Below are 20,707 nucleotides of genomic sequence, written 5' to 3' on the forward strand. Positions count from 1 at the left end.
GTCACTAGTCGTAGTTGATGAGACCAGTGTCTGGATTCACCTGATAAAACACAGATTAACGTCACTAGGATCCACCTGATACAACACAGATTAACGTCACTAGGATCCACCTGATACAACACAGATTAACGTCACTAGTCGTAGTTGATGAGACCAGTGTCTGGATCCACCTGATACAACACAGATTAACGTCACTAGGATCCACCTGATACAACACAGATTAACGTCACTAGGATCCACCTGATACAACACAGATTAACGTCACTAGTCGTAGTTGATGAGACCAGTGTCTGGATCCACCTGATACAACACAGATTAACGTCACTAGGATCCACCTGATACAACACAGATTAACGTCACTAGGATCCACCTGATACAACACAGATTAACGTCACTAGTCGTAGTTGATGAGACCAGTGTCTGGATCCACCTGATAAAACACAGATTAACGTCACTAGGATCCACCTGATACAACACAGATTAACGTCACTGTATTGTATATTCCTGTTGGGACCACCCATCCATATGATAGTGGGTTTGATTACCACCCATCCGTATGGTAGTGGTTTGATTCCTGTTGGGACCACCCATCCATATGATAGTGGGTTTGATTACCACCCATCCATATGATAGTGGGTTTGATTACCACCCATCCGTATGGTAGTGGTTTGATTCCTGTTGGGACCACCCATCCATATGATAGTGGGTTTGATTACCACCCATCCGTATGATAGTGGGTTTGATTCCTGCTGGGACCACCCATCCATATGATAGTGGGTTTGATTCCTGTTGGGAACACCCATCCATATGATAGTGGGTTTGATTACCACCCATCCATATGATAGTGGGTTTGATTCCTGCTGGGACCACCCATCCGTATGATAGTGGGTTTGATTCCTGTTGGGACCACCCATCCGTATGATAGTGGGTTTGATTACCACCCATCCATATGATAGTGGGTTTGATTCCTGCTGGGACCACCCATCCGTATGATAATGGGTTTGATTCCCGCTGGGACCACCCATCCATATGATAGTGGGTTTGATTCCTGCTGGGACCACCCATCCGTATGATAGTGGGTTTGATTCCTGCTGGGACCACCCATCCATATGATAGTGGGTTTGATTTCTGCTGGGACAACCCATCTGTATGATAGTGGGTTTGATTCCTGCTGGGACCACCCATCCGTATGATAGTGGGTTTGATTCCTGCTGGGACCACCCATCCGTATGATAGTGGCTTTGATTACCACCCATCCATATGATAGTGGGTTTGATTCCTGCTAGGACCACCCATCCGTATGATAGTGGGTCTGATTCCTGCTGGGACCACCCATACATATGATAGTGGGTTTGATTCCTGCTGGGACCACCCATCCGTATGATAGTGGGTTTGATTCCTGCTGGGACCACCCACCCGTATGATAGTGGGTTTGATTACCACCCATCCATATGATAGTGGGTTTGATTCCCGCTGGGACCACCCATCCGTATGATAGTGGGTTTGATTACCACCCATCCATATGATAGTGGGTTTGATTCCTGCTGGGACCACCCATTCATATGATAGTGGGTTTGATTCCTGTTGGGACCACCCATCCGTATGATAGTGGGTTTGATTCCTGTTGGGAACACCCATCCATATGATAGTGGGTTTGATTACCACCCATCCATATGATAGTGGGTTTGATTCCTGCTGGGACCACCCATCCATATGATAGTGGGTTTGATTCCTGCTGGGACAACCCATCTGTATGATAGTGGGTTTGATTCCTGCTGGGACCACCCACACGTATGATAGTGGGTTTGATTCCTGCTGGGACCACCCATCCGTATGATAGTGGGTTTGATTCCTGCTGGGACCACCCATCCGTATGATAGTGGGTCTGATTCCTGCTGGGACCACCCATACGTATGATAGTGGGTTTGATTCCTGCTGGGACCACCCATCCGTATGATAGTGGGTTTGATTCCTGCTGGGACCACCCATCCGTATGATAGTGGGTTTGATTACCACCCATCCATATGATAGTGGGTTTGATTCCTGCTGGGACCACCCATCCGTATGATAGTGGGTTTGATTACCACCCATCTGCATGATAGTGGGTTTGATTACCACCCATCCATATGATAGTGGGTTTGATTCCCGCTGGGACCACCCATCCGTATGATAGTGGGTTTGATTACCACCCATCCATATGATAGTGGGTTTGATTCCCGCTGGGACCACCCATCCATATGATAGTGGGTTTGATTCCCGCTGGGACCACCCATCCATATGATAGCGGGTTTGATTCCCGCTGGGACCACCCATCCGTATGATAGTGGGTTTGATTCCCGCTGGGACCACCCATCCATATGATAGTGGGTTTGATTACCACCCATCCATATGATAGTGGGTTTGATTACCACCCATTCATATGATAGTGGGGTTGATTACCACCCATCCGTATGATAGTGGGTTTGATTCCCGCTGGGACCACCCATCCGTATGATAGTGTGTTTGATTCCCGCTGGGACCACCCATCCATATGATAGTGGGTTTGATTACCACCCATCCATATGATAGTGGGTTTGATTACCACCCATCCATATGATAGTGGGTTTGATTACCACCCATCCATATGATAGTGGTTTGATTCCCGCTGGGACCACCCATCCGTATGATAGTGGGTTTGATTCCTGTTGGGACCACCCATCCATATGATAGTGGGTTTGATTACCACCCATCCGTATGATAGTGGGTTTGACTCCCGCTGGGACCACCCATCCATATGATAGTGGGTTTGATTACCACCCATCCATATGATAGTGGGTTTGATTCCCGCTGGGACCACCCATCCATATGATAGTGGGTTTGATTACCACCCATCCATATGATAGTGGGTTTGATTACTGCCCATCCATATGATAGTGGGTTTGATTACCACCCATCCATATGATAGTGGGTTTGATTACCACCCACCCATATGATAGTGGGTTTGATTACCACCCATCCATATGATAGTGGGTTTGATTCCTGCTGGGACAACCCATCCGTATGATAGTGGGTTTGATTACCACCCATCCATATGATAGTGGGTTTGATTCCCGCTGGGACCACCCATCCATATGATAGTGGGTTTGATTACCACCCATCCATATGATAGTGGGTTTGATTCCCGCTGGGACCACCCATCCATATGATAGTGGGTTTGATTACCACCCATCCATATGATAGTGGGTTTGATTACCACCCATCCATATGATAGTGGGCTTGATTACCACCCATCCATATGATAGTGGGTTTGATTCCCGCTGGGACCACCCATCCATATGATAGTGGGTTTGATTACCACCCATCCATATGACAGTGGGTTTGATTACCACCCATCCATATGATAGTGGGTTTGATTCCTGCTGGGACAACCCATCCGTATGATAGTGGGTTTGATTACCACCCATCCATATGATAGTGGGTTTGATTCCCGCTGGGACCACCCATCCATATGATAGTGGGTTTGATTACCACCCATCCATATGATAGTGGGTTTGATTACCACCCATCCGTATGATAGTGGGTTTGATTCCCGCTGGGACCACCCATCCATATGATAGTGGGTTTGATTACCACCCATCCATATGATAGTGGGTTTGATTACCACCCATCCGTATGATAGTGGGTTTGATTCCCGCTGGGGCCACCCATCCGTATGATAGTGGGTTTGATTCCCGCTGGGACCACCCATCCATATGATAGTGGGTTTGATTACCACCCATCCATATGATAGTGGGTTTGATTACCACCCATCCATATGATAGTGGGTTTGATTACCACCCATCCATATGGTAGTGGTTTGATTCCCGCTGGGACCACCCATCCGTATGATAGTGCGTTTGATTACCACCCATCCGTATGATAGTGGGTTTGATTCCTGCTGGAACCACCCATACGTATGATAGTGGGTTTGATTCCCGCTGGGACCGCCCATCCATATGATAGTGGGTTTGATTACCACCCATCTGTAAGATAGTGGGTTTGATTACCACCCATCCATATGATAGTGGGTTTGATTCCCGCTGGGACCACCCATCCATACGATAGTGGGTTTGATTACCACCCATCCATATGATAGTGGGTTTGATTACCACCCATCCGTATGATAGTGGGTTTGATTCCTGCTGGGACCACCCATCCATATGATAGTGGGTTTGATTCCTGTTGGGACCACCCATCCGTATGATAGTGGGTTTGATTCCTGTTGGGACCACCCATCCATATGATAGTGGGTTTGATTCCCGCTGGGACCACCCATCCGTATGATAGTGGGTTTGATTCCTGTTGGGACCACCCATCCGTATGATAATGGGTTTGATTCCTGTTGGGACCACCCATCCGTATGATAGTGGGTTTGATTCCTGTTGGGACCACCCATCCATATGAGTGGGTTTGATTACCACCCATCCATATGATAGTGGGTTTGATTCCTGTTGGGAACACCCATCCATATGATAGTGGGTTTGATTCCCGCTGGGACCACCCATCCATATGATAGTGGGTTTGATTCCTGTTGGGACCACCCATCCGTATGATAGTGGGTTTGATTCCTGCTGGGACCACCCATCCGTATGATAGTGGGTTTGATTCCTGCTGGGACCACCCATCCATATGATAGTGGGTTTGATTCCTGCTGGGACAACCCATCTGTATGATAGTGGGTTTGATTCCTGCTGGGACCACCCATACGTATGATAGTGGGTTTGATTCCTGCTGGGACCACCCATCCGTATGATAGTGGGTTTGATTCCTGCTGGGACCACCCATCCGTATGATAGTGGGTCTGATTCCTGCTGGGACCACCCATACGTATGATAGTGGGTTTGATTCCTGCTGGGACCACCCATCCGTATGATAGTGGGTTTGATTCCTGCTGGGACCACCCATCCGTATGATAGTGGGTTTGATTACCACCCATCCATATGATAGTGGGTTTGATTCCTGCTGGGACCACCCATCCGTATGATAGTGGGTTTGATTACCACCCATCTGCATGATAGTGGGTTTGATTACCACCCATCCATATGATAGTGGGTTTGATTCCCGCTGGGACCACCCATCCGTATGATAGTGGGTTTGATTCCCGCTGGGACCACCCATCCATATGATAGTGGGTTTGATTCCCGCTGGGACCACCCATCCATATGATAGCGGGTTTGATTCCCGCTGGGACCACCCATCCGTATGATAGTGGGTTTGATTCCCGCTGGGACCACCCATCCATATGATAGTGGGTTTGATTACCACCCATCCATATGATAGTGGGTTTGATTACCACCCATTCATATGATAGTGGGTTTGATTACCACCCATCCGTATGATAGTGGGTTTGATTCCCGCTGGGACCACCCATCCGTATGATAGTGTGTTTGATTCCCGCTGGGACCACCCATCCATATGATAGTGGGTTTGATTACCACCCATCCATATGATAGTGGGTTTGATTACCACCCATCCATATGATAGTGGGTTTGATTACCACCCATCCATATGATAGTTGTTTGATTCCCGCTGGGACCACCCATCCGTATGATAGTGGGTTTGATTCCTGTTGGGACCACCCATCCATATGATAGTGGGTTTGATTACCACCCATCCGTATGATAGTGGGTTTGATTCCCGCTGGGACCACCCATCCATATGATAGTGGGTTTGATTACCACCCATCCATATGATAGTGGGTTTGATTCCCGCTGGGACCACCCATCCATATGATAGTGGGTTTGATTACCACCCATCCGTATGATAGTGGGTTTGATTCCTGCTGGGACCACCCATCCATATGATAGTGGGTTTGATTCCTGTTGGGACCACCCATCCGTATGATAGTGGGTTTGATTCCTGTTGGGACCACCCATCCATATGATAGTGGGTTTGATTCCCGCTGGGACCACCCATCCGTATGATAGTGGGTTTGATTCCTGTTGGGACCACCCATCCGTATGATAATGGGTTTGATTCCTGTTGGGACCACCCATCCGTATGATAGTGGGTTTGATTCCTGTTGGGACCACCCATCCATATGAGTGGGTTTGATTACCACCCATCCATATGATAGTGGGTTTGATTCCTGTTGGGAACACCCATCCATATGATAGTGGGTTTGATTCCCGCTGGGACCACCCATCCATATGATAGTGGGTTTGATTCCTGTTGGGACCACCCATCCGTATGATAGTGGGTTTGATTCCTGCTGGGACCACCCATCCATATGATAGTGGGTTTGATTCCTGCTGGGACCACCCATCCATATGATAGTGGGTTTGATTCCTGCTGGGACAACCCATCTGTATGATAGTGGGTTTGATTCCTGCTGGGACCACCCATACGTATGATAGTGGGTTTGATTCCTGCTGGGACCACCCATCCGTATGATAGTGGGTTTGATTCCTGCTGGGACCACCCATCCGTATGATAGTGGGTCTGATTCCTGCTGGGACCACCCATACGTATGATAGTGGGTTTGATTCCTGCTGGGACCACCCATCCGTATGATAGTGGGTTTGATTCCTGCTGGGACCACCCATCCGTATGATAGTGGGTTTGATTACCACCCATCCATATGATAGTGGGTTTGATTCCTGCTGGGACCACCCATCCGTATGATAGCGGGTTTGATTACCACCCATCTGCATGATAGTGGGTTTGATTACCACCCATCCATATGATAGTGGGTTTGATTCCCGCTGGGACCACCCATCCGTATGATAGTGGGTTTGATTACCACCCATCCATATGATAGTGGGTTTGATTCCCGCTGGGACCACCCATCCATATGATAGTGGGTTTGATTCCCGCTGGGACCACCCATCCATATGATAGCGGGTTTGATTCCCGCTGGGACCACCCATCCGTATGATAGTGGGTTTGATTCCCGCTGGGACCACCCATCCATATGATAGTGGGTTTGATTACCACCCATCCATATGATAGTGGGTTTGATTACCACCCATTCATATGATAGTGGGTTTGATTACCACCCATCCGTATGATAGTGGGTTTGATTCCCGCTGGGACCACCCATCCGTATGATAGTGTGTTTGATTCCCGCTGGGACCACCCATCCATATGATAGTGGGTTTGATTACCACCCATCCATATGATAGTGGGTTTGATTACCACCCATCCATATGATAGTGGGTTTGATTACCACCCATCCATATGATAGTGGTTTGATTCCCGCTGGGACCACCCATCCGTATGATTGTGGGTTTGATTCCTGTTGGGACCACCCATCCATATGATAGTGGGTTTGATTACCACCCATCCGTATGATAGTGGGTTTGATTCCCGCTGGGACCACCCATCCATATGATAGTGGGTTTGATTACCACCCATCCATATGATAGTGGGTTTGATTCCCGCTGGGACCACCCATCCATATGATAGTGGGTTTGATTACCACCCATCTGTATGATAGTGGGTTTGATTACTGCCCATCCATATGATAGTGGGTTTGATTACCACCCATCCATATGATAGTGGGTTTGATTACCACCCATCCATATGATAGTGGGTTTGATTACCACCCATCCATATGATAGTGGGTTTGATTCCTGCTGGGACAACCCATCCGTATGATAGTGGGTTTGATTACCACCCATCCATATGATAGTGGGTTTGATTCCCGCTGGGACCACCCATCCATATGATAGTGGGTTTGATTACCACCCATCCATATGATAGTGGGTTTGATTCCCGCTGGGACCACCCATCCATATGATAGTGGGTTTGATTACCACCCATCCATATGATAGTGGGTTTGATTACCACCCATCCATATGATAGTGGGCTTGATTACCACCCATCCATATGATAGTGGGTTTGATTCCCGCTGGGACCACCCATCCATATGATAGTGGGTTTGATTACCACCCATCCATATGACAGTGGGTTTGATTACCACCCATCCATATGATAGCGGGTTTGATTCCTGCTGGGACAACCCATCCGTATGATAGTGGGTTTGATTACCACCCATCCATATGATAGTGGGTTTGATTCCCGCTGGGACCACCCATCCATATGATAGTGGGTTTGATTACCACCCATCCATATGATAGTGGGTTTGATTACCACCCATCCGTATGATAGTGGGTTTGATTCCCGCTGGGACCACCCATCCATATGATAGTGGGTTTGATTACCACCCATCCATATGATAGTGGGTTTGATTACCACCCATCCGTATGATAGTGGGTTTGATTCCCGCTGGGGCCACCCATCCGTATGATAGTGGGTTTGATTCCCGCTGGGACCACCCATCCATATGATAGTGGGTTTGATTACCACCCATCCATATGATAGTGGGTTTGATTACCACCCATCCATATGATAGTGGGTTTGATTACCACCCATCCATATGATAGTGGGTTTGATTACCACCCATCCATATGGTAGTGGTTTGATTCCCGCTGGGACCACCCATCCGTATGATAGTGCGTTTGATTACCACCCATCCGTATGATAGTGGGTTTGATTCCTGCTGGGACTACCCATACGTATGATAGTGGGTTTGATTCCCGCTGGGACCACCCATCCATATGATAGTGGGTTTGATTACCACCCATCTGTATGATAGTGGGTTTGATTACCACCCATCCATATGATAGTGGGTTTGATTCCCGCTGGGACCACCCATCCATATGATAGTGGGTTTGATTACCACCCATCCATATGATAGTGGGTTTGATTACCACCCATCCGTATGATAGTGGGTTTGATTCCTGCTGGGACCACCCATCCATATGATAGTGGGTTTGATTCCTGTTGGGACCACCCATCCGTATGATAGTGGGTTTGATTCCTGTTGGGACCACCCATCCATATGATAGTGGGTTTGATTCCCGCTGGGACCACCCATCCGTATGATAGTGGGTTTGATTCCTGTTGGGACCACCCATCCGTATGATAATGGGTTTGATTCCTGTTGGGACCACCCATCCGTATGATAGTGGGTTTGATTCCTGTTGGGACCACCCATCCATATGAGTGGGTTTGATTCCTGTTGGGAACACCCATCCATATGATAGTGGGTTTGATTCCCGCTGGGACCACCCATCCATATGATAGTGGGTTTGATTCCTGTTGGGACCACCCATCCGTATGATAGTGGGTTTGATTCCTGTTGGGACCACCCATCCGTATGATAGTGGGTTTGATTCCAGCTGGGACCACCCATCCATATGATAGTGGGTTTGATCCCCGCTGGCCCCACCCATCCGTATGATAGTGGGTTTGATTCCAGCTGGGACCACCCATCCATATGATAGTGGGTTTGATTCCTGTTGGGACCACCCATCCATATGATAGTGGGTTTGATTCCCGCTGGGACCACCCATCCATATGAACGCATGTCCCTTTGGAGAAAACTGTCTCGAGTTATTATTGTTATATAATGCCACAGCGGGCCAGCATCCTTGGGGGAACACTTTCAGCACCTTGTAGAGTCCATGACTTTATACACCTGTCAGCAACGGACGTGGCTGAAACATAATCCACTCATTTGAAAAGGGTTGTCCACATACATTTGTCTACAAAGTGTTTTTTTTTTGTCAGCTAGAAAGAAAATGGCCCCCAATTCAGAAATGGAGAAAGAGGAGAGAAAGCTCTAGAAAGCTACCATTATCTGCTGCCTCTTCAACAAGAAGCCACATTGATCCTACGATCGAGAAATACACTTCCCTCCCCTCCCCCCCCTCCCACGGACCAAAAAAAGCATGGCCCCTGCGCTTCTACGGAATGCCACCCGATCCCTGTGGCCAAAGCATCGCATTTCTGTTTAGGCAGCACTCGGGCTGTATAGAAAACAACCCCCCGAGAGCCACAGAACGACCGAATTAGCACCACGCACAGCCACCATAAACACCTTTAGGCAGCACTCGGGCAGGCTGTATAGAAAACAACCCCCCGAGAGCCACAGAACGACTGAATTAGCACCAACACCTTTAGGCAGCACTCGGGCAGGCTGTATAGAAAACAACCCCCGAGAGCCACAGAACAACCGAATTAGCACCAACACCTTTAGGCAGCACTCGGGCAGGCTGTATAGAAAACAACCCCCGAGAGCCACAGAACAACCGAATTAGCACCAACACCTTTAGGCAGCACTCGGGCAGGCTGTATAGAAAACAACCCCCGAGAGCCACAGAACAACCGAATTAGCACCACCATAAACACCTTTAGGCAGCACTCGGGCTGTAGAGAAAACAACCACAGAACGACCGAATTAGCACCACGCACAGCCACCACAAACACCTTGAAAACGGCTGTTTCCCATAGGCTGGTACTATCTATGACATCAGCAGCAGTTAAATACCAACATGGTTGACGTGTTTACAGCTGGTTGGCTTTGATCACGTGATCTCTGAAATTCAAACAGATTTGGAGAAAAAAAATCTAACCCAACTTTTAGAATAACTTTATGAGAATTGATTTAAGGATTTGTACATTTGGGAATGTTTTCTTGGGGTGCTCTAAGTTACTATTATATGTGTTTCTGGCATTGAGAAATCAAAGAAATACTCCGGACTCAAAGAAATACTCCGGGACTCAAAGAAATACTCCGGGACTCAAAGGAGGAATACTCAGGGACTCAAAGAAATACTCAGGGACTCAAAGGAGGAATACTCCGGGACTCAAAGAAATACTCAGGGACTCAAAGGAGGAATACTCCGGGACTCAAAGGAGGAATACTCCGGGACTCAAAGGAGGAATACTCCGGGACTCAAAGGAGGAATACTCAGGGACTCAAAGGAACACTCCGGGACTCAAAGGAGGAATACTCAGGGACTCAAAGGAGAAATACTCAGGGACTCAAAGGAGAAATACTCAGGGACTCAAAGGAGAAATACTCAGGGACTCAAAGGAGAAATACTCCGGGACTCAAAGGAGGAATACTTTAAGGAACACTCCGGGAACTTTAAGGAACACTCCGGGAACGTTAAGGAACACTCCGGGAACTTTAAGGAACACTCCGGGAACTTTAAGGAACACTCCGGGAACGTTAAGGAACACTCCGGGAACTTTAAGGAACACTCCGGGAACTTTAAGTCCTTAGTGATTTGAACACTAAGGAAGCTCTCGACCCGGAAACCTGACTTACCAATAAAATGAGGCCCGATCAGAACGACTGCAGACGATCTTAGATCTTTGGTCTACAGTATGGAAAGCCTCCGATAGGTCAATAAAGAGGGCTGCACAGTACCTCGGTCCTATCCAGCCCTTTACCACGTCATTTAAATCAGCCAATCAGGTGTTGAGGATGGGTAAAGGTCAGTGAGACAACTCCGTGTGGTCAAGGCCTTTGCACAGCAACATTGTTGCAACATAAAGACAAGACTGACACAACCAACTAACCGTGTCAAGGCCCATCTCTGGTGTGATGACAGAACGGTGCGTCAGACAGTTCTGTTCTCCCCGTGGTTACCTTGGCTGGACAGGCAGGCAGAAGGACGTTGATCTCAAATAAACTGTGTGGTGTGTGTCTCTGCTCCTCTCCTCTCTCTATGCACCGGCTACCCTCTCTATGCTCCTCTCTCTATGCTCCTCTCTCTATGCTCCTCTCTCTATGCTCCTCTCTCTATGCCCCGGCTCCTCTCTCTGCTCCTCTCTCTCTGCTCCTCTCTCTCTGCTCCTCTCTCTCTGCTCCTCTCTCTCTGCTCCTCTCTCTCTGCTCCTCTCTCTCTGCTCCTCTCTCTCTGCCCCGGCTCCTCTCTCTACCTTGTAGGGCATGGACTCAAAGAAGATGGATGTGTTGTTGTTGTTTACCTTGTAGGGCATGGACTCAAAGAAGGTGGATGTGTTGTTGTTGTTGTTTACCTTGTAGGGCATGGACTCAAAGAAGATGGATGTGTTGTTGTTGTTGTTGTTTACCTTGTAGGGCATGGACTCAAAGAAGATGGATGTGTTGTTGTTGTTTACCTTGTAGGGCATGGACTCAAAGAAGATGGATGTGTTGTTGTTGTTGTTCACCTTGTAGGGCATGGACTCAAAGAAGATGGAGGTGTTGTTGTTGTTGTTGTTGTTGTTTACCTTGTAGGGCATGGGCTCAAAGAAGATGGATTTGTTGTTGTTGTTGTTTACCTTGTAGGGCATGGACTCAAAGAAGACGGATGTGTTGTTGTTTACCTTGTAGGGCATGGACTCAAAGAAGGTGGATGTGTTGTTGTTGTTTACCTTGTAGGGCATGGACTCAAAGAAGATGGAGGTGTTGTTGTTGTTGTTGTTTACCTTGTATGGCATGGACTCAAAGAAGATGGATGTGGCAGAGATCTTCTTCTTGTCCGTCATGAAGCCGTGCGTCAGGTGACCTCCATCAGGGAGGTCCAGACCCATGATCCTCCCATGAGGCTCCACGATCGCCGTGTACACAGCAAAGTTAGCAGGGGAGCCTACAAACACATCGCCTAGTTAGACCCTACAGAGCTGTACTGGGATGGCCTGGTTACACCTAGTTAGACCCTACAGAGCTATACTGGGATGGCCTGGTTACACCTCCACCTAGTTAGACCCTACAGAGCTGTACTGGGATGGCCTGGTTACACCTCCACCTAGTTAGACCCTACAGAGCTGTACTGTGATGGCCTGGTTACACCTAGTTAGACCCTACAGAGCTGTACTGGGATGGCCTGGTTACACCTAGTTAGACCCTACAGAGCTGTACTGGGATGGCCTGGTTACACCTCCACCTAGTTAGACCCTACAGAGCTGTACTGGGATGGCCTGGTTACACCTCCACCTAGTTAGACCCTACAGACCTATACTGGGATGGCCTGGTTACACCTCCACCTAGTTAGACCCTACAGAGCTGTACTGGGATGGCCTGGTTATACCTCCACCTAGTTAGACCCTACAGAGCTGTACTGGGATGGCCTGGTTACACCTAGTTAGACCCTACAGAGCTGTACTGGGATGGCCTGGTTACACCTCCACCTAGTTAGACCCTACAGAGCTGTACTGGGATGGCCTGGTTACACCTAGTTAGACCCTACAGAGCTGTACTGGGATGGCCTGGTTACACCTCCACCTAGTTAGACCCTACAGAGCTGTACTGGGATGGCCTGGTTACAACTAGTTAGACCCTACAGAGCTGTACTGGGATGGCCTGGTTACACCTCCACCTAGTTAGACCCTACAGAGCTGTACTGGGATGGCCTGGTTACACCTCCACCTAGTTAGACCCTACAGAGCTGTACTGGGATGGCCTGGTTATACCTCCACCTAGTTAGACCCTACAGAGCTGTACTGGGATGGCCTGGTTATACCTCCACCTAGTTAGACCCTACAGAGCTGTACTGGGATGGCCTGGTTACACCTAGTTAGACCCTACAGAGCTGTACTGGGATGGCCTGGTTACACCTAGTTAGACCCTACAGAGCTGTACTGGGATGGCCTGGTTACACCTAGTTAGACCCTACAGAGCTGTACTGGGATGGCCTGGTTACACCTCCACCTAGTTAGACCCTACAGAGCTGTACTGGGATGGCCTGGTTACACCTCCACCTAGTTAGACCCTATAGACCTATACTGGGATGGCCTGGTTACACCTCCACCTAGTTAGACCCTACAGAGCTGTACTGGGATGGCCTGGTTATACCTCCACCTAGTTAGACCCTACAGAGCTGTACTGGGATGGCCTGGTTACAACTAGTTAGACCCTACAGAGCTGTACTGGGATGGCCTGGTTACACCTCCACCTAGTTAGACCCTACAGAGCTGTACTGGGATGGCCTGGTTACACCTCCACCTAGTTAGACCCTACAGAGCTGTACTGGGATGGCCTGGTTATACCTCCACCTAGTTAGACCCTACAGAGCTGTACTGGGATGGCCTGGTTATACCTCCACCTAGTTAGACCCTACAGAGCTGTACTGGGATGGCCTGGTTACACCTAGTTAGACCCTACAGAGCTGTACTGGGATGGCCTGGTTACACCTAGTTAGACCCTACAGAGCTGTACTGGGATGGCTTGGTTACACCTCCACCTAGTTAGACCCTACAGAGCTGTACTGGGATGGCCTGGTTACACCTCCACCTAGTTAGACCCTACAGAGCTGTACTGGGATGGCCTGGTTACACCTAGTTAGACCCTACAGAGCTGTACTGGGATGGCCTGGTTACACCTCCACCTAGTTAGACCCTACAGAGCTGTACTGGGATGGCCTGGTTATACCTCCACCTAGTTAGACCCTACAGAGCTGTACTGGGATGGCCTGGTTACAACTAGTTAGACCCTACAGAGCTGTACTGGGATGGCCTGGTTACACCTCCACCTAGTTAGACCCTACAGAGCTGTACTGGGATGGCCTGGTTACACCTCCACCTAGTTAGTCCCTACAGAGCTGTACTGGGATGGCCTGGTTATACCTCCACCTAGTTAGACCCTACAGAGCTGTACTGGGATGGCCTGGTTACACCTAGTTAGACCCTACAGAGCTGTACTGGGATGGCCTGGTTACACCTCCACCTAGTTAGACCCTACAGAGCTGTACTGGGATGGCCTGGTTACACCTAGTTAGACCCTACAGAGCTGTACTGGGATGGCCTGGTTACACCTCCACCTAGTTAGACCCTACAGAGCTGTACTGGGATGGCCTGGTTACACCTAGTTAGACCCTACAGAGCTGTACTGGGATGGCCTGGTTACACCTCCACCTAGTTAGACCCTACAGAGCTGTACTGGGATGGCCTGGTTACACCTCCACCTAGTTAGACCCTACAGAGCTGTACTGGGATGGCCTGGTTACACCTAGTTAGACCCTACAGAGCTGTACTGGGATGGCCTGGTTACACCTCCACCTAGTTAGACCCTACAGAGCTGTACTGGGATGGCCTGGTTACACCTCCACCTAGTTAGACCCTACAGACCTATACTGGGATGGCCTGGTTACACCTCCACCTAGTTAGACCCTACAGAGCTGTACTGGGATGGCCTGGTTATACCTCCACCTAGTTAGACCCTACAGAGCTGTACTGGGATGGCCTGGTTACAACTAGTTAGACCCTACAGAGCTGTACTGGGATGGCCTGGTTACACCTCCACCTAGTTAGACCCTACAGAGCTGTACTGGGATGGCCTGGTTACACCTCCACCTAGTTAGACCCTACAGAGCTGTACTGGGATGGCCTGGTTATACCTCCACCTAGTTAGACCCTACAGAGCTGTACTGGGATGGCCTGGTTACACCTAGTTAGACCCTACAGAGCTGTACTGGGATGGCCTGGTTACACCTAGTTAGACCCTACAGAGCTGTACTGGGATGGCCTGGTTACACCTCCACCTAGTTAGACCCTACAGAGCTGTACTGGGATGGCCTGGTTACACCTCCACATAGTTAGACCCTACAGAGCTGTACTGGGATGGCCTGGTTACACCTAGTTAGACCCTACAGAGCTGTACTGGGATGGCCTGGTTACACCTCCACCTAGTTAGACCCTACAGAGCTGTACTGGGATGGCCTGGTTACACCTAGTTAGACCCTACAGAGCTGTACTGGGATGGCCTGGTTACACCTCCACCTAGTTAGACCCTACAGAGCTGTACTGGGATGGCCTGGTTACACCTCCACCTAGTTAGACCCTACAGAGCTGTACTGGGATGGCCTGGTTACACCTCCACCTAGTTAGACCCTACAGAGCTGTACTGGGATGGCCTGGTTACACCTATTTAGACCCTACAGAGCTATACTGGGATGGCCTGGTTACACCTCCACCTAGTTAGACCCTACAGAGCTGTACTGGGATGGCCTGGTTACACCTCCACCTAGTTAGACCCTACAGAGCTGTACTGGGATGGCCTGGTTACACCTAGTTAGACCCTACAGAGCTGTACTGGGATGGCCTGGTTACACCTATTTAGACCCTACAGAGCTATACTGGGATGGCCTGGTTACACCTCCACCTAGTTAGACCCTACAGAGCTGTACTGGGATGGCCTGGTTACACCTAGTTAGACCCTACAGAGCTGTACTGTGATGGCCTGGTTACACCTAGTTAGACCCTACAGAGCTGTACTGGGATGGCCTAGTTACACCTAGTTAGACCCTACAGAGCTGTACTGGGATGGCCTGGTTACACCTCCACCTAGTTAGTGTGTGTGTCTCTGTGTAGTGTGTGTGTCTTTGTGTAGTGTGTGTGTGTCTCTGTGTAGCGTGTGTGTGTGTGTGTGTCTCTACGTAGTGTGTGTGTGTCTCTGCGTAGTGTGTGTGTGTGTCTCTCTGCGTAGTGTGTGTGTGTGTGTGTCTCTGCGTAGTGTGTGTGTGTATCTGCGTAGTGTGTGTGTGTGTGTGTCTCTGCGTAGTGTGCGTGTCTCTGTGTAGTGTGTGTGTCTCTGCGTAGTGTGTGTGTCTCTGCGTAGTGTGTGTGTGTGTGTGTGTGTCTCTGCGTAGTGTGCGTGTCTCTGTGTAGTGTGTGTGTCTCTGCGTAGTGTGTGTGTGTGTGTCTCTGCGTAGTATGTGTGTGTGTGTGTGTGTCTCTGCGTAGTGTGTGTGTGTGTGTCTCTGCGTAGTGTGTGTGTGTGTGTGTCTCTGCGTAGTGTGTGTGTGTGTCTCTGCGTAGTGTGTGTGTGTGTCTGCGTAGTGTGTCTCTGCGTAGTGTGTGTGTGTGTCTCTGCGTAGTGTGTGTGTGTGTGTCTCTGCGTAGTGTGTGTGTGTGTGTCTCTGCGTAGTGTGTGTGTGTGTGTGTCTCTGCGTAGTGTGTGTGTGTGTGTGTGTCTCTGCGTAGTGTGTCTCTGTCTCTGCGTAGTGTGTCTCTGTCTCTGCGTAGTGTGTCTCTGAGTAGTGTGTGTGTGTCTCTGAGTAGTGTGTGTGTGTGTGTCTCAGCGTAGTGTGTGTGTGTCTCTGCGTAGTGTGTGTGTGTGTCCCTGTGTGTGTGGGGGGGGGGGTACTACCTGAGTACGTGTCCCTGTGTAGGGGGGGGGGGGGGGTACTACCTGAGTATGGCTGTACGTTAACTCCCCACTTGTCAGCGTCCAGTCCGTAGGCCTCCAGAGCTCTCTGTGTAGTGGGGGGGGGGTACTACCTGAGTATGTGTCCCTGTTTAGGGGGGGGGGGGTACTACCTGAGTATGGCTGTACGTTAACTCCCCACTTGTCAGCGTCCAGTCCGTAGGCCTCCAGAGCTCTCCTCTGACACAGACGCTCCAACTCATCAACATGTTCTGTACCGCCGTAGTACCTACACACACACATGGAAACATGTGTCTCAACAATATGTTGTCTCTGGTCTCCAAACCCATTCTCTCAGGGATAGATAACCCTGGAGATCTCTGGTCTCCACATCCAAACCCATTAGACAACCCTGGAGATCCCTCTGGTCTCCACAACCAAACCCATTAGATAAACCTGGAGATCTCTGGTCTCCACAACCAAACCCATTAGATAACCCTGGAGATCTCTGGTCTCCACAACCAAACCCATTAGATAACCCTGGAGATCTCCAAGCCATATAGTCTATACTCTAACCACCTAAAGCCATATAGTCTATACTCTAACCACCTAAAGCCATATAGTCTATACTCTAACCACCTAAAGCCATATAGTCTATACTCTAACCACCTAAAGCCATATAGTCTATACTCTAACCACCTAAAGCCATATAGTCTATACTCTAACCACCTAAAGCCATATAGTCTATACTCTAACCACCTAAAGCCATATAGTCTATACTCTAACCACCTAAAGCCATATAGTCTATACTCTAACCACCTAAAGCCATATAGTCTATACTCTAACCACCTAAAGCCATATAGTCTATACTCTAACCACCTAAAGCCATATAGTCTATACTCTAACCACCTAAAGCCATATAGTCTATACTCTAACCACCTAAAGCATATAGTCTATACTCTAACCACCTAAAGCCATATAGTCTATACTCTAACCACCTAAAGCCATATAGTCTATACTCTAACCACCTGACTAAGCCATATAGTCTATACTCTAACCACCTGACTAAAGCCATATAGTCTATACTCTAACCACCCTAAAGCCATATAGTCTATACTCTAACCACCTAAAGCCATATAGTCTATACTCTAACCACCTAAAGCCATATAGTCTATACTCTAACCACCTAAAGCCATATAGTCTATACTCTAACCACCTAAAGCCATAGTCTATACTCTAACCACCTAAAGCCATATAGTCTATACTCTAACCACCTAAAGCCATATAGTCTATACTCTAACCACCCTAAAGCCATATAGTCTATACTCTAACCACCTGACTAAAGCCATAGAGTCTATACTCTAACCACCTACTAAAGCCATATAGTCTATACTCTAACCACCTAAAGCCATATAGTCTATACTCTAACCACCTAAAGCCATATAGTCTATACTCTAACCACCTAAAGCCATATAGTCTATACTCTAACCACCTAAAGCCATATAGTCTATACTCTAACCACCTAAAGCCATATAGTCTATACTCTAACCACCTAAAGCCATATAGTCTATACTCTAACCACCTAAAGCCATATAGTCTATACTCTAACCACCTAAAGCCATATAGTCTATACTCTAACCACCTAAAGCCATATAGTCTATACTCTAACCAACCTAAAGCCATATAGTCTATACTCTAACCACCTAAAGCCATATAGTCTATACTCTAACCACCTAAAGCCATATAGTCTATACTCTAACCACCTAAAGCCATATAGTCTATACTCTAACCACCTAAAGCCATATAGTCTATACTCTACCCTAAAGCCATATAGTCTATACTCTAACCCTAAGCCATATAGTCTATACTCTAACCACCTAAAGCCATATAGTCTATACTCTAACCACCTAAAGCCATATAGTCTATACTCTAACCACCTAAAGCCATATAGTCTATACTCTAACCACCTAAAGCCATATAGTCTATACTCTAACCACCTAAAGCCATATAGTCTATACTCTAACCACCTAAAGCCATATAGTCTATACTCTAACCACCTGACTAAAGCCATATAGTCTATACTCTAACCACCTAAAGCCATATAGTCTATACTCTAACCACCTAAAGCCATATAGTCTATACTCTAACCACCTAAAGCCATATAGTCTATACTCTAACCACCTAAAGCCATATAGTCTATACTCTAACCACCTAAAGCCATATAGTCTATACTCTAACCACCTAAAGCCATATAGTCTATACTCTAACCACTAAAGCCATATAGTCTATACTCTAACCACCTAAAGCCATATAGTCTATACTCTAACCACCTAAAGCCATATAGTCTATACTCTAACCACCTAAAGCCATATAGTCTATACTCTAACCACCTAAAGCCATATAGTCTATACTCTAACCACCTAAAGCCATATAGTCTATACTCTAACCACCTGACTAAAGCCATATAGTCTATACTCTAACCACCTAAAGCCATATAGTCTATACTCTAACCACCTAAAGCCATATAGTCTATACTCTAACCACCTAAAGCCATATAGTCTATACTCTAACCACCTAAAGCCATATAGTCTATACTCTAACCACCTAAAGCCATATAGTCTATACTCTAACCACCTAAAGCCATATAGTCTATACTCTAACCACCTAAAGCCATATAGTCTATACTCTAACCACCTAAAGCCATATAGTCTATACTCTAACCACCTAAAGCCATATAGTCTATACTCTAACCACCTGACTAAAGCCATATAGTCTATACTCTAACCACCTGACTAAAGCCATATAGTCTATACTCTAACCACCTAAAGCCATATAGTCTATACTCTAACCACCTAAAGCCATATAGTCTATACTCTAACCACCTAAAGCCATATAGTCTATACTCTAACACCTAAAGCCATATAGTCTATACTCTAACCACCTGACTAAAGCCATATAGTCTATACTCTAACCACCTGACTAAAGCCATATAGTCTATACTCTAACCACCTAAAGCCATATAGTCTATACTCTAACCACCTAAAGCCATATAGTCTATACTCTAACCACCTAAAGCCATATAGTCTATACTCTAACCACCTAAAGCCATATAGTCTATACTCTAACCACCTAAAGCCATATAGTCTATACTCTAACCACCTAAAGCCATATAGTCTATACTCTAACCACCTAAAGCCATATAGTCTATACTCTAACCACCTAAAGCCATATAGTCTATACTCTAACCACCTGACTAAAGCCATATAGTCTATACTCTAACCACCTGACTAAAGCCATATAGTCTATACTCTAACCACCTAAAGCCATATAGTCTATACTCTAACCACCTAAAGCCATATAGTCTATACTCTAACCACCTAAAGCCATATAGTCTATACTCTAACCACCTAAAGCCATATAGTCTATACTCTAACCACCTAAAGCCATATAGTCTATACTCTAACCACCTAAAGCCATATAGTCTATACTCTAACCACCTAAAGCCATATAGTCTATACTCTAACCACCTAAAGCCATATAGTCTATACTCTAACCACCTAAAGCCATATAGTCTATACTCTAACCACCTAAAGCCATATAGTCTATACTCTAACCACCTAAAGCCATATAGTCTATACTCTAACCACCTAAAGCCATATAGTCTATACTCTAACCACCTGACTAAAGCCATATAGTCTATACTCTAACCACCTAAAACCATATAGTCTATACTCTAACTACCTAAAGCCATATAGTCTATACTCTAACCACCTAAAGCCATATAGT

At 47.4% G+C, this 20,707-nt stretch overlaps 1 protein-coding gene across 3 annotated transcripts in view; it reads right to left on the reverse strand.

The window, feature by feature from the left end:
* Positions 1 to 20,707, reverse strand: part of LOC116371563 (serine hydroxymethyltransferase, cytosolic) — a 49,776-nt gene that overhangs the window by 11,827 nt on the left and 17,242 nt on the right. For 2 of the 3 annotated variants that reach the window (XM_031820418.1, XM_031820420.1), the window contains 2 exons: positions 17,095 to 17,210; positions 12,268 to 12,428 (listed from right to left, as the gene is read on the reverse strand). In XM_031820418.1, coding sequence (XP_031676278.1) covers positions 12,268 to 12,428; positions 17,095 to 17,210 — 277 coding nt within the window. Of the gene's footprint in view, positions 1 to 12,267; positions 12,429 to 16,966; positions 17,019 to 17,094; positions 17,211 to 20,707 lie in introns of all 3 variants that reach the window. The other variant, XM_031820419.1, reaches the window with a different exon arrangement.

Source organism: Oncorhynchus kisutch, unplaced genomic scaffold (assembly GCF_002021735.2).
Source record: "Oncorhynchus kisutch isolate 150728-3 unplaced genomic scaffold, Okis_V2 scaffold3378, whole genome shotgun sequence".
NCBI lineage: Eukaryota > Metazoa > Chordata > Actinopteri > Salmoniformes > Salmonidae > Oncorhynchus > Oncorhynchus kisutch.